At 43.6% G+C, this 17,195-nt stretch overlaps 1 protein-coding gene across 3 annotated transcripts in view; it reads right to left on the reverse strand.

Annotated features, from left to right (window-relative positions):
• The window catches only part of usp25 (ubiquitin specific peptidase 25), a 104,801-nt gene that overhangs the window by 78,463 nt on the left and 9,143 nt on the right, over positions 1-17,195 (reverse strand). For 2 of the 3 annotated variants that reach the window (XM_076273774.1, XM_076273772.1), the window contains exons 6-11: positions 15,174-15,260; positions 14,112-14,249; positions 12,984-13,060; positions 9,357-9,430; positions 8,764-8,915; positions 3,168-3,295 (exon numbers count right to left, since the gene is read on the reverse strand). In XM_076273774.1, the coding sequence (XP_076129889.1) occupies positions 3,168-3,295; positions 8,764-8,915; positions 9,357-9,430; positions 12,984-13,060; positions 14,112-14,249; positions 15,174-15,260 (656 nt within the window). The remainder of the gene's footprint in view (positions 1-3,167; positions 3,296-8,763; positions 8,916-9,356; positions 9,431-12,983; positions 13,061-14,111; positions 14,250-15,173; positions 15,261-17,195) is intronic. The other variant, XM_076273773.1, reaches the window with a different exon arrangement.

The following is a 17,195-nucleotide window of genomic DNA, read 5'->3' on the forward strand; positions in this document are numbered from 1 at the left end:
TGGTAGTGGGGGAGGGGCATGAGAGTTGTAAACATTCCAAAAGTCCCCTCAATCTGTCAGACTTTCCAACTCCAGCTTTAACTTTTGAAAAATTATTATTTGTAATTTTTCTTTCATGTTAAGTATCAAACTATCATGTGGTGCGACCGTCCGACCTTGACTGCTGTTTGGGAAACTTATTTAAATGTGTTCAAATGTGTTTTCTGCTCTATCTGGCATCTGGTGTTTTGTAGCTCTGTAGAAAATTACACAGCATTTTTTATTTTTATGTCCATCCTATTATACAAACAAACTTTGTCCGAGGATGTCAACTTTATCATACATCATGTGGTGCAACCATAAAGAAACTGCCATTTTGAGACTTTCATTTTTAAATTAATTCAAAGATCTTAAGTTACATTCATAAACTAGTTTGCCAGGCACCCATTGGAGCAGCAAACAAGTTTGTAATTATCTCTTATATTTGGACGTCATGTGGTATGACCTCAACAATACAATGAATATTAATTTAATTGTACAAATGTATATTTTGATTACAAATTAAATAGTGACCTTTTGGAGGAATGAAGTTTGTTATGTGTAGGTGGTCAATTTTGTGCCTGTAAATTTTACCTCCAAACATCATGTGGTGCGACTATTACAAAATGCATTTTTATGTGGTTTTACATTTAATTTAGGATTTATATGCCTATGCAATTAATTTTAGTGTTATACACGAATCCAACGAGCGTTCTGTGGAGGTTGCCATCTTGTGGCGACGCCATTACTGAGCTGTTACTGGTATGTAAACAAACCTCCATGATAACGCACCCTCAGTGACAACTACAGCCAGGCAGTATGGCTTGTTGTGTTGATGATGTTAGACAGTGGCCTCCGGTCACAGATGAAGGTACAAGCGATTTTACAGATTATGTATGAAAATAGCTTAGAGTAGAGAATGAGGAAATAAAGACATAATTGGGACTAGGTTGATATTATATCTACTTAACTACTGTAGCTAGCTAACGTTAGCAATAACTATGCTAGCTAGGCTAGCTAACGAGGAAACTATACAAATATCTGTCCATTTGGCATGTTTTCCCACTCGACATTATAAAAGAAGTAGTGAGACAGTCGTAAATCGCGGGCTGTTATCCCTGTGGACACAACCAATCCAATATGGTATGTAAACAAACCTCCATGATAACGCACCCTCAATGACAGCTACAGCCAGGCAGTATGGCTTGTTGGGTTGATGATGTTAGACAGTGGCCTCCGGTCACAGATGAAGGTACAAGCGATCTTAATGATTATTTATGAAAATAGCTTAGAGTAGAGAATGAGGAAATAAAGACATAATTAGGACTAGCTCTAACTTCAGCAATAACTATGCTAGCTAGGCTAGCTAACGAGGAAACTAAAAATATCTGTCCATTTGGCAACAATAAATAAATGAATGGATATCAAATAAACGAATTCATGTTTTTCATCTGTGACCATTGTTTATCTAATTTTCACATTTCAAAAGGAAAGGGTAAGGTACAGCTAACTGCTATCTGTGCAAACCGTATGGTAACGTTAGGCTACCAGACAGGGGCAGTCCACCCGGGGTATTTTGTGTATCTCACTTTTTTTTTGTTCCAACTGGTAATTTTATTGCTGCTATTGGAACAATTGAAAACGGAACATGTTTTCCTACTCGACATTATAAAATAATAGTGAGACAGTCATAAATCGTGGGCTGTTATTCCAGTGGACGCAATTAATCCAATAGGAGACACTGGCGCAATACTACCCAGCAACAGCTCAGTAATGGCGCCGGCTTACTTCCGGTAGTTTCGCCGGATTCGTGTATATGGAATCATTTGTTTTTACATTCAGAGCACATTTTCAAATATTTCAGAAAATAATGTTTAAATTTACTCTTGGTACAGCCTGACGAGCCAGACCCACATCAAGATGTAGGGTCTGGGAACTTACCATTGGCAGTGCTCAATCCGAGGGGCGGGATAAAGAGATGTCTTTCAAATTCCCTCTGCTCGCAATAGGATAGTTACAACTCATGAGTTCCATGCATTTTTCCACCAGCAGAACTAGTTGGCTAGTTGATCAAACTTTTGCCAATTTAAAAAAGCTTAACTCGAGTCGCGATTCAAAGATTCACTTTATGTACTGAATTTCTTCTGTATATCCCCTCGATCACTCAAACGCTTTCACCTCATTTTCTCCCTTAAGCTGTCTACACTTCTTTGTTTCCTTTGTTTCCACCTGTGTGTTAGTTTTCATCACCTTCTATATTTCAAGTGCCCTCACAAAGCATATCTTTTTTATACCTTTACCGATCTATGGACATGTTCAACACCATTTGCAACTTAAAAATATTTTACTTTGTATAAAACTGTTTTATTTGTCATTTAATTGATCTTTTTTTGCTTTGCAAACACTATATTCCCCTCATGAATTGAACATATAACAGTTTATTGATCTCTCTACATATATTTTTAACAATATGAGATCCTTGAGTCATTTGGAGCGACCACATCATGTGGTGCGACTAATAATAGCAATAACTGTGTTAAATTCAAAATGAAAAATAGAATTTCTGCGGTTAAATTATTAATCAATCATAGAGTATGTTTAAGTCAATGCTATTTTTTTATTCACCAGACTTTTCCATCAGTTTTATGGAACTTACAGGATAGGGGTTCTAAGTATATTTTATAAGATGACAATGACAGTATAGAGGAAAAATATCAGACCAATATTTATAAAAAGTAAAGAAATGTAAATACTTTGTTTCTAAACACTTCATATTATTAAGAACTTGTAAACAAAATGTTAAGCATGTTAAGGAAATACATTTAATTTTAAGATAATCTATGGTCGCACCACATGACATTTTCTAAGGTTGCAAACAATTCATCCTCGTGAAAAAACACTAAAATCACTTTACTTGAAATGAAATTTTGATATGGATTTTTGTATACCCAACATTTATTTCTATTGCAACAAAAAATCTTATTTTTAAAATGTTAAATTTGGCCTGTTGAAAAACCTTATACGTCACTGACCCATATATATCTATTTGCAATTCTTCTAATTTGAGTTGCAATATGACTGCACTCCCCACAACATTGTTTGGTGAGAGTAGGTGCTGTGAAAAGGTGTTGTGCTCCTGAGCCACTGACCTGTCCATGTAGAGCATTGGGGGGAACTCCAGCTTGTTGTGGATCTTCTCCGGGCGGCCGAGGGCCTGGTTGAACTCAAACCTGGACAGCTCGAAGGTGAGGACCGGAGGCAGCTCTGTGAACCAGTGCTGAAAAGACACAAAAAAACTCACTTCAGGAAAAGACGCACACAAAAGACACACTTTCACGTCATCATTTATAAAACGTTACAAACACAAAGGTCTCCTGTGTATTCCATCATTTATAAAACGTTACAAACACAAAGGTCTGTTGTATTCCATCTTTATTATGAAACGACTCCATCTCTGATACAATACAGCTTTACAGCTACAACTTCAGTTCAAATTAAATATCTTTGGAAACTGGAGGCTCAACTGGTTGCAGCACCCATAGTATATTCGGGTCCACGTGCCCATGATCAGAGCAGAGCTGAGCTCTACAGAGGATTCTGAAAGCCTGCCCGTCCAATTCTGGCGTGGATCCGATCTGGGTCAGGGTGGGTTCTGTTGGGGGGCAGGGTGGGTTCTGTTGGGGGGGGGGCAAGTTGGGTTCTGTTGGGGAGCTGGGTGGGTTCTGTTGGGAAGGGGGCAGGTTGGGTTCTATAAGGGAGCAGGGTGGGTTCTATAAGGGAGCTGGGTGGGTTCTGTTGGGGAGCTGGGTGGGTTCTGTAGGGGAGCTGGGTGGGTTCTGTAGGGGAGCTGGGTGGGTTCTGTAGGGGGGGCAGGGTGGGTTCTATAAGGGAGCTGGGTGGGTTCTGTAGGGGAGCTGGGTGGGTTCTGTTGGGGAGCTGGGTGGGTGGGTTCTGTTGGGGGGGCAGGGTGGGTTCTGTTGGGGAGCTGGGTGGGTGGGTTCTGTTGGGGGGGGGCAGGTTGGGTTCTGTTGGGGAGCAGGGTGGGTTCTGTTGGGGGGGGGCAGGTTGGGTTCTGTTGGGGAGCAGGGTGGGTTCTGTTGGGGAGCAGGGTGGGTTCTGTTGGGGAGCAGGGTGGGGCAGGGTGGGTTCTGTTGGGGGGGGGGGGCAGGGTGGGTTCTGTTGGGGAGTTGGGTGGGTGGGTTCTGTTGGGGGTGGGGCAGGTTGGGTTCTGTTGGGGAGCAGGGTGGGTTCTGTTGGGGAGCTGGCTGCCCTCAGTTGGGTGAGATCGCAAGAGGGGCTAGACAGATGGCATCGGGCTGCAGTCATGCCCCTAAGAATACCACTCCCAAGGACAGGGCATTCCAGCATTGATGAGCATTTGGGTGCGGTGCGGCTCCTCTCTCTCTCTCTATATATATATATATATATATTAATTCCGGTTAGCATCATTAGCATGCTACACACATTTGTTGCATTTAAGTTGACTGATCCTCTCAATACCAATGTTTTCCAATACTCAAAAGGGCCTGTTCCAAGAAGTATTACCTTGAAACTTAATTTACTGCCATCTGCATCATAAAACACAAATGTATCAGGCAGATGTTCCGACTTCCTTAGTCACCATGACAACATCTAACCTCTGTGTTAATACATGGCCATTATTAGCTATAACCAGATGCCAGCTTATGTCATATAGGTGTTCTAAACTGTCATAACAAACTTCATTTATCATAATCCTGCCAATAATAGCCACATGATCCTGTTGAGTGGCTGACGTCTAGATGTCATGATGACATAAGTGGAGCGGTATGATGTGCCTTGTGACCCTTTGCTTGTGACATATTGATGTCAGTGTTATGACTGAAGATTCAGCAGAGGCGTCACCATTCATCTGATTGGCTGACATTTCACACAGCGGAATGCTGGCCTGAAATCCACACGCAGTCAGTCAGCACTGGCAGGCAGGCAAACGCACCCATACAGACAGGCACACACACACACACACACATAGGTGCACACACACACACACACAGGTGCACACACAGACACAAAACACACACACACAGGCGCACACACACACACACACACTCAGGCGCACACACACACACACACACACATAACACACACACACATAGGTGCACACACAGACACAAAACACACACACAGGCATACACACAGGCATACACACAGGCGCACACACACACACACACAACACCCACACACACAGGCGCACACACACACACAACACCCACACACACAGGCGCACACACACACACACACACACAACACCCACACACACAGGCGCACACACACACACACACAACACACACACACATAGGTGCACACACAGACACAAAACACACACACAGGCATACACACACAAACACCCGAAGACCCCACCCCCACCCTAACACACACACACATAGGCGCACACACACACACACACACACACGCGAGCCCACACACACACACACACACACACACACACACACACACACACACACACACGCACACACAGGCATACACACGCAAACATCCGAAGACCCCACCCCCACCCACACACACACACACACATAGGGCTTTCAGACATACGTGTAAGACCGGAGGTTCTGCGGATGTTATACGGTTGGGCCGTATATCTGAACAAAATGGTCATATGGAAGTCTGAACTCAGCCGGTTGATCTACTGCACTCCTCCCAGTATTTTCTCTGGACATTATGCAAATCAGCTGGGGCATAGGGGAGTGGCATAGGGGAGTGGCATAGGGGCATGATGGAGTGGCATAGGGGAGTGGCATAGAGGAGTGGCATAGTGGCATAGGGGCATAGAGGAGTGGCATAGTGGCATAGGGGCATGATGGAGTGGCATAGGGGAGTGGCATAGGGGCATGATGGAGTGGCATAGGGGAGTGGCATAGTGGCATAGGGGCATAGAGGAGTGGCATAGTGGCATAGGGGTATGATGGAGTGGCATAGGGGAGTGGCATAGGGGAGTGGCATAGTGGCATAGGGGCATGATGGAGTGGCATAGGGGCATGATGGAGTGGCATAGGGGAGTGGCATAGGGGCATGATGGAGTGGCATAGGGGCATAGGGGAGTGGCATAGGGTCATGATGGAGTGGCATAGGGGCATAGGGGAGTGGCATAGAGGAGTGGCATAGGGGCATGATAGAGTGGCATAGGGGAGTGGCATAGTGGCATAGGGGCATGATGGAGTGGCATAGGGGAGTGGCATAGGGGCATAGGGGAGTGGCATAGGGTCATGATGGAGTGGCATAGGGGCATGATGAAGTGGCATAGGGGAGTGGCATAGGGGAGTGGCATGGGGGAGTGGCATAGGGGAGTGGCATAGTGGCATATGGTCACCTGCTCTAAATATGAATTAACTAAAGACAAGACCTACGCACAATAGATTTTCTTTAGCCTAAAGCACATGTGCGCTTTGTGTGTATTGAGGCTTATTTAGAGACACATGATGCAATAGCACATAAAAGAGTTCACAACTGCACGTGTACGTAGAATATAGTTTACAGCAGTGCATTTACAGCAGTGCAGTGCATTTACCGCAGTGCATTTACAGCAGTGCATTTACAGCAGTGCAGTGCATTTACAGCAGTGCATTTACAGCAGTAGCAGTGCATTTACAGCAGTGCAGTGCTTTTACAGCAGTGCATTTACAGCAGTAGCAGTGCATTTACAGCAGTGCAGTGCATTTACAGCAGTAGCAGTGCATTTACAGCAGTGCAGTGCATTTACAGCAGTGCATTTACAGCAGGGCATTTACAGCAGTGCATTTACAGCAGTGCAGTGCATTTACAGCAGGGCATTTACAGCAGTGCATTTACAGCAGTGCAGTGCATTTACAGCAGTGCAGTGCATTTACAGCAGTGCAGTACATTTGCAGCAGTGCAGTGCATTTACAGCAGTGCATTTACAGCAGTGCAGTTACAGCAGTGCAGTGCATTTACACCAGTGCAGTGCATTTACAGCAGTGCAGTGCATTTACAGCAGTGCATTTACAGCAGTGCATTTACAGCAGTGCATTTGCAGCAGTGCAGTGTATTTACAGCAGTGCATTTACTGCATTTACAGCAGTGCAGTGCATTTACACCAGTGCAGTGCATTTACAGCAGTGCAGTGCATTTACAGCAGTAGCAGTACATTTACAGCAGTACAGTGCATTTACAGCAGTGCATTTACAGCAGTGCAGTGCATTTACACCAGTGCAGTACATTTACACCAGTGCATTTACAGCAGTGCAGTGCATTTACAGCAGTAGCAGTGCATTTACAGCAGTGCAATGCATTTACAGCAATGCATTTACAGCAGTGCATTTACAGCAGTCGCAGTGCATTTACAGCAGTGCATTTGCAGCAGTGCAGTGCATTTACTGCATTTACAGCAGTGCAGTGCATTTACAGCAGTGCATTTACAGCAGTGCAGTGCATTTACACCAGTGCATTTACAGCAGTGCAGTGCATTTACAGCAGTAGCAGTGCATTTACAGCAGTAGCAGTGCATTTACAGCAGTGCATTTACAGCAGTAGCAGTGCATTTACAGCAGTGCATTTACAGCAGTGCATTTACAGCAGTGCAGTGCATTTACAGCAGTGCAGTGCATTTACAGCAGTGCATTTACAGCAGTGCAGTGCATTTACAGCAGTAGCAGTGCATTTACAGCAGTGCAGTGCATTTACAGCAGTAGCAGTGCATTTACAGCAGTGCATTTACAGCAGTGCAGTGCATTTACAGCAGTGCATTTACAGCAGTAGCAGTGCATTTACAGCAGTGCAGAGCATTTACAGCAGTGCAGCAGTAGCAGTGCATTTACAGCAGTGCATTTATAGCAGTGCAGTGCATTTACAGCAGTGTATTTACAGCAGTAGCAGTGCATTTACAGCAGTGCAGTGCATTTACAGCAGTGCATTTACAGCAGTGCAGTGCATTTACAGCAGTGCATTTACAGCAGTAGCAGTGCATTTACAGCAGTGCAGTGAATTTACAGCAGTGCATTTACAGCAGTTGGCACAACAATAAGCATGTAGGGTGACCAAAGCCTTCCAGCCCCCGTTTCCCCGGTAACATAGCCTACAGAAAAAAACTACACTTGTCCCCACTTCTACATACTAGATGAAGCATCAAAATGGTACATTATTGATAGCCAAACTGGAGTTGTCCACGGGTCGATCCTCCACGCCCTCCTTTGCTGATGACGCTGGGAAAACTGGATAAGCACCGCAGCTCACTTTCTCCAGTAACGGATTCGTTCACGACGACATTCATTGTCGTAATCTCTTGGAAATGTCTGTAGGTCACTCACGCTCCAATCTTTCATCGATGCTGCGGATGTAACGGAATGTAACGGATGTTGTGGATGTAACGGAAAACATGCTGCGTTGTTGCAACAAGATTCAAAACGAAAGCGCTGTATTTACCTGTTATGCTGTCTGTTGTAAACAAAAACAGTAGGCTAGCAGCTGTGACAGCGGCCGCATATATTCTGCGTCATATCTCACCTCTTGCGAACTCTGCAAGCCCCCGCCCCTCACTCGACAACCACACAGAGATTCTGTAATGTGCGTGTATGTCGTTCACACATAGGTCCGTATAAGGTCCGCAGGTTAGCATCATATCTGAATCATCCGAAGGGTCGGACCTCCGTAGGGTTTTGTTTGAAAGCCCACACAGGCACACACACACACCCAAACAGCCCCCCCCACACACACACACACAGTGGCCCTCACCTCCTGTCCAGAGCGGGCGGTGTTGTCGGCGGAGTGCAGAGACTCGATCTCCCCCTCCACCATGGCAGCCTCCAGGCACTCGTGCAGGTCCTTGAAGCCGTTCACCTGCAGGGGGTACTGGCCAAACATCTCCGTGTTCTCAAACTTCTTACCTGGGGAGGGACACAGACTTCTTAACTGGGGGGACCCCATATGACCAACGTATATATCCACCCCCCCCACCCACATATGACCTACGTATCAACGTATATATCCACCCCCCCCACCCACATATGACCTACGTATCTACGTATATATCCACCCCCCCCACCCACATATGACCTACGTACCTACGTATATATCCACCCCCCCCATGTCCTGTCATTACTAGAGGCTACATCACCTCAGCAAGGACCCCCATTTGTCCTACGTATATATCCACCTCCACCATTCCCTGCTACATCACCTCAGCAAGGACCCCCATTTGTCCTACGTATATATCCACCTCCACCATGCTCTGCTACATCACCTCAGCAAGGACCCCCATTTGTCCTACGTATATATCCACCTCCACCATGCCCTGCTACATCACCTCAGCAGTCTTGCTCACTCACCCTCCAAAACTCCCACGGCCACAAACCGGCCGTAGAACAGCTCCACCATCGGGTTCTTGGGCTCTTTGGCTTCTCTGTGAAGACAGGTGGGGGTGGGGTCAGGTCAGAGGGGGGTGGGGTCAGTGGGGGGGGGTGGGGTCAGGTCAGGTCAGAGGGGGGTCAGATCAGGTTAGAGGGGGGTGGGTATCAATTTTTTTAAAGGTGCCCTGCCACACAAAACTGTTTTTACTTGTATTTTTTGAAATGTGTCAATTAGAGAAACTTTTACAGACAGCTGAATCAGTATTCAGAGCATCAGTTTTCTTCATTGTACTATGTCAAAAGCAACCTTAACCTTTGTTTGCCTTTCTAATATCATATTTTCAATTTCACAACATAGCCTACACTTCCCAATCTGCTATGTTTTTTGATACAAATATGCTTAAATGACATATATTGTGTATGTATATGCAAGCTAAAATATGCAGGGTATTGAATTGATGATAATTATTGTGGTCATGTGATGATGTTACCACCTATTTCACCTGCGGGTGTCAGATTGACTGTGAACGTGAACCTGATGAAGCAAATTGCGAAACGCGTTGTTCACGCCAAATAAAGTCAGCAAAATATACCCTCCAGTGTGCGATGTATACTACTCTGACTTTTCAATAGTTATACTGCACACCATCAGCACCTGGAGCAAGAAGGGCTGTGCACAGGGATTTTGAACTTTGATAAACATCTACAGTGGTCTATTTGGTGGTGTATTTGCTCTGACTTAAGTTTGTGTAACATATAAACCACAATCCGTGTTGATAGAAGCACCAATATTCGTTTAGAAATTTTTTAATCACATGCAGGTTTTCATGCGGGGCAGCTGTGGCCTACTGGTTAGCACTTCGGACTTGTAACCGGAGGGTTGCCGGTTCGAACCAGACCAGTAGGCACGGCTGAAGTGCCCTTGAGCGACGCAAGATTCGTAGCAGTGGGAACCCACCGTTAGTCTGCAGGCACACCATGAACCGATCTTAGTCTGTAGAGAGTGTAAAGCAGACTATGAACCGATCTTAGTCTGCAGAGAGCGTAAAGCAGACTATGAACCGATCTTAGTCTGCAGAGAGCGTAAAGCAGACTATGAACCGATCTTAGTCTGCTTTAAAAAAAGACATAAAAAGAGAGATTATTATATTCTCTCTGAACAATTCCAGCAGTTCTTCAAACAGAGTACCTACTCCTCTTCTCTTTGGAAAATAATATTGCCATTTTGGCACAGATGAAATATCATTCAAATACATGACAACCCAGGCCTGTCTGTATGGAGAGAAAGATGGTCTAAAGTCCTGGATTTGTTTAGGTGTTTTATGGGTACATGCTGACTCATGCATATTTGCATTTACGATGCCTGTATTTATTTATTTATTTATTTATTTAGCTCGAGTCGGACAGATTTACATTTTATCACTCACTGAGCTTCCTAGGAACAGATCCATGACCTTGGTGCAGTGGCTAGACAGCAGTAGGTATGGACCTTGGTGCAGTGGCTAGACAGCAGTAGGTATGACCTTGGTGCAGTGGCTAGACAGCAGTAGGTATGGACTGAGCAATGAGTGTCTATTTTCCATGCCCAGGGGATCTCTGCACAAACTGAGAGTTTTTATACCCTTTCTTTACACTTACAAAGCTGTCAGTCAGTTAAAAGTCAGTTTTTATACCCTTTCTTTACACTTACAAAGGTGTCAGTCAGTTAAAAGTCAGTTTGTCTGCAGAGACCCTCTCCATAGTACCATAGATGTGTAATGATTAGGGCTGGGATAAACAATTATTTTTTAAACGATTAATCTAGCGATTATTTTTTCGATGCATCGATTAATCTAACGATTAATTTTTTCAGTCCGATTCGATTTCGATTCGATTATCGATTATCTCCTCATTAATTGACTAATAGCAACTTATACATGTTTATTTACATATCTGAATGAATTAAACATGAATTCTTTAACATTGCAATATATGTTTATTGCTCTGAAGATTCCAAAATAAAAGACTATACAAGTGCAAAGTAATGCATTCTTAGTCAGAGGTAGCATTCAATAAAGTTCAGTAGTGTAGGTCTAATTGAGTGCCTGTCACTTTAAGACATTGTGAGGGAATCCTTGCAATTAACATTAACACAGTTAAAAGGCTGCTGATGTGTGGATGCAATTCATAACGTAGTGTTCAAATAACGGTGTGTACTTCTCCTTGGGACAAGCACGTTTGAGTGTTGGAAAACACCTTTCCATTTACATCGGGATTTTGCGAACATTCAGAGTCAATAAAATGAGCCCTGCATGAGTAACGAAATACAAGCAGCTGTAAGTAGGCATGCTAAACTTGACATCCAAACAGTATTCTAACGTTAGCTTTGAGATACTGCTTGGTGCTAACCGTAAATCAACATGCTAACCAAATATTCACATTTCTACTAATTTCCACTGTATAACTAATACATACTAACATGCTAACCAAATATTCACATCTCTACTAATTTCCACTGTATAACTAATACATACTTTGATAACGGATGCAGAAATTACAATGTGCTGTTTCAAATTCAGTGTCACATTTTATTGGGAACTTTTGAAGCTCTAATTTACAGCCCCTCTAAAAGCAACCGGCAGTCACTTTTTCATTTATTAACATGTCACGGCATACTCTATGCTTGAGGCTAAGACAACACTAGTGTATTGTGTTAAAACTGGGAAGTGCCTGCACTTTTGGCAAACTTTGTGTTTCCCGCAGTTCTGCAACATATGTAGTCTGCAACATTCGCAGTTCATGGAGTTTGTCTCCTTATAGTACCTAAACCAGCTGAATTCTCGCAGCCAGTCTTCCCGAAAATAGTTGGTTCGGGCCTATATCCACCACACAAACCTCTGAATCATCATCCGACTGTGACACTGTAGACTCTGGCACTAGCACACTAGCCGCAGGTCGGAAGAACAGGTCGGAAGAGCAGGTTGTGATACCTGTCTTGTTCCCACAGACGTTTACGCGTGCTCGATTATCTCTAGGACCCTCCCCCTACACACATTAGCCACTTAGAGTGCTCGATTATCTCTAGGACCCTCCCCCTACACACATTAACCACTTAGAGTGCTCGATTATCTCTAGGACCCTCCCCCTACACACATTAACCACTTAGAGTGCTCGATTATCTCTAGGACCCTCCCCCTACACACATTAACCACTTAGAGTGCTCGATTATCTCTAGGACCCTCCCCCTACACACATTAACCACTTAGAGTGCTCGATTATCTCTAGGACCCTCCCCCTACACACATTAGCCACTTAGAGTGCTCGATTATCTCTAGGACCCTCCCCCTACACACATTAACCACTTAGAGTGGCCATTCCCTATTGGCTTGCCACAAATTCCGGATTCATTGACGCGCCACTTCCACGTTTAACGTGTAAAAAAAAGGAGGCAAATTTACTGGTCGCATGTGTATGACTGGATGTAAAAGTCAGTCACACACTCTCAAATTTGTCACAACATGCGACCATTTGCATGTATTAAAAGTCTGGCACATTTTCACATACTTTTGCTTTACCATAAAGGGCTATTTGTGGGTACTGTCCTATGTAAAGAGGTAGAAATTTTACCTCGTTTCTTCAGCCTTCACCTGAAATGCGTCTTCCAACCAGTCCAACAGCTTGTGCGTAAACTCACACACATCCTGCTGTTGGAGAAACAGAGGCGCACACACACACACACACACACACACACACACACACACAATTGTTAACTTGTCATGCTTATTATACGGCTCTTCACAATGCTAGTAGAACGCTCCATTGATTTGAATGGGATTTCCCAACGTTCTACGGTAAATTATTTTCATGTAATTACCACTGCAAACGTATAATTACCGCTGTCATTGGCAACGGGTTTTGTGCTTCTTATTTAAGTCTTCCATATCACTTCGCAAGTAGTCCGGTCACTTCATGCAATGGAAGTTCATTCAAAAGTGAAAGCAGACGGTTGATCAGCTGTGTTTTAAAGAATGTTTGATTCAAGTTCAGCGTAGCGTGTGTTGCAAACTATTTGTTTCTCAGCAAAAGCCACAACGAAACGGTAACAAATAAATGTAAGGAGACATAATCGTGGACCTTATTTTTTCGTTTTGGCAAGTAGCCGTATAACGAGCAGGAAGAACGCCGGTCATTATCGGAAAATAAGTCCCTTCAGCACGAGACTCATATTTTCTGATAATGGCTATGATTTCTATACTACGGATTGTGAGTTTGGTTGTGTAACTGACCTTTACATATCTCTAACCCTAACCCTTTACATATCTTCAGTAAGGGCCAGTTAAGCGTAGTCCTAAACTTAAACAAAAAACAAATCAATGCAAATCTCCACTGAGCTGGGACTAGGACTAGGCTTAATCTATGGGAAACTAGCCTTCAGCGTTTTCCTGTTATGCACAAAGTCTTTCATTCTGTGTGTTCACCTTCTGCAACTCCGATACTTCAATCACTATGCTAAGCATTGGGAGTGTAGCTGATGTTACTTTTATAATGCACTTATTGAGTGTAGGTTAGTTTATTGTGCCTGAGGGGTGAGTTCACCTGTTATAATTCACTTATTTATTATTATTATTATTGACTGCAGGTGAGTTTATTGTGCCTGAGGGGTGAGTTCACCTGTTATAATTCACTTATTTATTATTATTATTATTATTGACTGCAGGTGAGTTTATTGTGCGTGAGGTGAGGGTGTGGGGTCACCTGCTGGGACTCAGAGGACTGGAACGCCTCCTGCAAGATCTCCACGGCTCTGGAGGGGTCCACATACTTCCTGTTGGAGCCCACCATTAGCGAGAAGAGGTTCCGTAGCTCCTGCATGAAGGGCAGGTTCCTGCGCTCCTAGGAGACCCACACACAGAGGCCTGTCACGTGACCACGTTTCCATGGGAACACACATACAGAGGCCTGTCACGTGACCACGTTTCCATGGGAACATAAAGCGTGATTGGTCATGAGATACTGTGTGTGTGTGTGTTTTCCTGTGGCCGAGGAAGGCTGGGGAACTGGACACAGTGTTCCATCTTGGCCTCTGGGATGTCTGCAGCTTAGACCAGATTAGAGACGCAGGGCTGCTTCTGGACAGGGGCTATAGGGGCTATTAACAGGGGCTATACGCAGGGGCTATACACAGGGGCTATAGGGGCTATACACAGGGGCTATACACAGGGGCTACACACAGGGGCTATAGGGGCTATACACAGGGGCTATACCATACCTGCAAACTCAGAAGGGCTGAAAAAGGTGACATATTTCCGAAAGACCTTCTGATTGAAAAGCGCTATATAAATGTAATATGGTGTTGTTATTGTGTCGTACCTTCTGTTTGAAAAACGCTATATAAATGTAATGTGGTGTTGTTATTGTGTTTACCTTCTGTTTGAAAAGCGCTATATAAATACAATGTGTTGTTGTTCCTTCTGATTGAAAAGCGCTATATTAATGCAATGTGTTGTTGTTCCTTCTGATTGAAAAACGCTATATAAATGTAATGTGTTGTTGTTCCTTCTGATTGAAAAACGCTATATAAATGTAATGTGGTGTTGTTATTGTGTTTACCTTCTGAATGAAAAACGCTATATAAATGTAATGTGGTGTTGTTATTGTGTCGTACCTTCTGTTTGAAAAACGCTATATAAATGTAATGTGGTGTTGTTATTGTGTTTACCTTCTGTTTGAAAAGCGCTATATAAATACAATGTGTTGTTGTTCCTTCTGTTTGAAAAGCGCTATATAAATGCAATGTGTTGTTGTTGTGGTGTTTACCTTCTGATTACGTGGCTGTTCCTGAGCGTGTGCTGGTGGGGAGTAGTGAAGGACTAGCCTCTGGAACTCCAGCAAGTTGAACAGGGACTGCCAACACACACACACACACACACACACACACGTCGGTCAATACACACACACACACACACACACACACACACACACACGTCGGTCAATACACACGGTCCACGCACACGATTAACGCACACGGTCCACGCACACGACCCATGCACGCGACAGGGTTTCCGTACATTGGCCAGAAAAAAAATGAAATGTCCGACAAAATTAAATCTCTACGGCTAATAATCCCGTCCCCTAACGCAATCTGAATTTGAGAATAAGCCTTAATATGTAGGCCTAAGCCTATATTATACGTCCTCTGGCTATGTTTTTAAATGAACAGGCTCTACCATTTGAAAGTTATTAAACAACACGCATAGCCTATGCTGCATTTCAAATAGGAAGCGCATTAAAACGTCCATGTTAAACAACGAACAAATGAGAGGCGGTTCAAACATGGCCAGGCCCAGGCAGACTAGCCTTAAACGTTTTTTCAGAGGCCAGACGTGATGGATGATGATAAATTGGTAACGTCTGAAGCCTCAGATGTCCGGTCAACTCCACCACCACCAGATAAAAAGCAGAAGTGTCGGGCGTATCTGTCAGAATCAGTGACATTGGAAGTGGAGTTGCGGGGGGTGCGGCCGCTCCAAGACACTGTCATTTTCCGTGTACACTGGACATGCAAAGTGTTCTTTACCCAAAGCATACAGTAGGTTTATGCGTTCTCTGTCTATGATCTGCAGGGTAAGGGCCTCCTCGACGAGGCGATTACTGGTCCACGAATAATTTCTGGCACAATTAAACGGTATCATTGAACCGCGGCCGAAAGAAAAAGAAACTAAACATTTCCCAGAACACGAAACATTTCTTAATTTATTGTTATCAAATAAAGAGGCATAGCATTAGGGGGTAGTGGTGTGAGCACTCATTGTTGTGTGTGCACATCTGTGCAAGTTAAACAGTCACCACTGGAGATAACGTGGGTAGCAGCAACAAACAACGTAACCTTTTTAAAACAACGAACGAAGCGGACTCTTGCTGTCCATGAAAAGATAGCCTACTGGCTAGATCTTGTTAGGCATGTTTAAGTTAGGCTAATGAACATGTTGCATTCTATACAGATTATGTTATTCTTTAAGATAACTGGAGACAGGCTTTCCTCAGTTTGACTAATTAAGAAGGGATAATAGGATATTTGACCGGCATATCATCAAAATGTCCGTAAAACGAAACCTCTGCCGGTCACTTTGACACTTTGAAACTCTGGCACACGATTAACGCACAATTAGCACACGGTCAAAAAGAGGACAGGAGGAACATGACGCACACTAACCAATACTGGTGTCACGATTCTCCAAATCCTCGATTCGATTTAATTTTCGATTTTAAAGTCACGATTCGATTTGATTTTCAATCTTTTTTTAATATTACTATTGATGCATTCCTTATGTTGGTTACTTTAATTTGGCCTTTTCCTATTCTGTTTCGGGGGCTTTTATTTTGAAACCGCTTTTTATTTTGAAACCGCAAGGTTGTAAACAAAACAAACATTAAACATAGACGTGAACATAGTGAAATAAAACAACACAAAATGATAATTTGATTGTTTCAGCACACTCTGAAGAGACCCAAAGTTAGTGTTCATGGAACATGCACTTATTATCAATGTACATTTTATGCCTTAAAATAATTCTGGACTGTAACTAGATCATCTTTTCACTTGCTAAGTCTTAATTGACGTGAGTGAGTTCAGAGCAACAGGGGCTTGTGTATGTTTTACTGGCTGTAGCCTAAAGTTAAAGTGTTGATGCTGCAGTTCAGCACGTGTGTGTGTGTGTGTGTGTGTGTGTGTGTGTGTGTGTTTTTGCGTCTTGGACGTGACATGCTGGACGTGGGGTGTGTGGCTACATCGTTGATTATTGTACCTTTGAGTTCGAAGTTCAAGATTGAGATGTAATT

The sequence above is a fragment of the Alosa pseudoharengus genome, unplaced genomic scaffold, assembly GCF_046254945.1.
Source record: "Alosa pseudoharengus isolate Yale_2024_CS ecotype anadromous, Long Island Sound unplaced genomic scaffold, YU_APseudo_1.1 YU_APseudo_1.1_scf_8, whole genome shotgun sequence".
In the NCBI taxonomy this organism is placed as follows: domain Eukaryota; kingdom Metazoa; phylum Chordata; class Actinopteri; order Clupeiformes; family Clupeidae; genus Alosa; species Alosa pseudoharengus.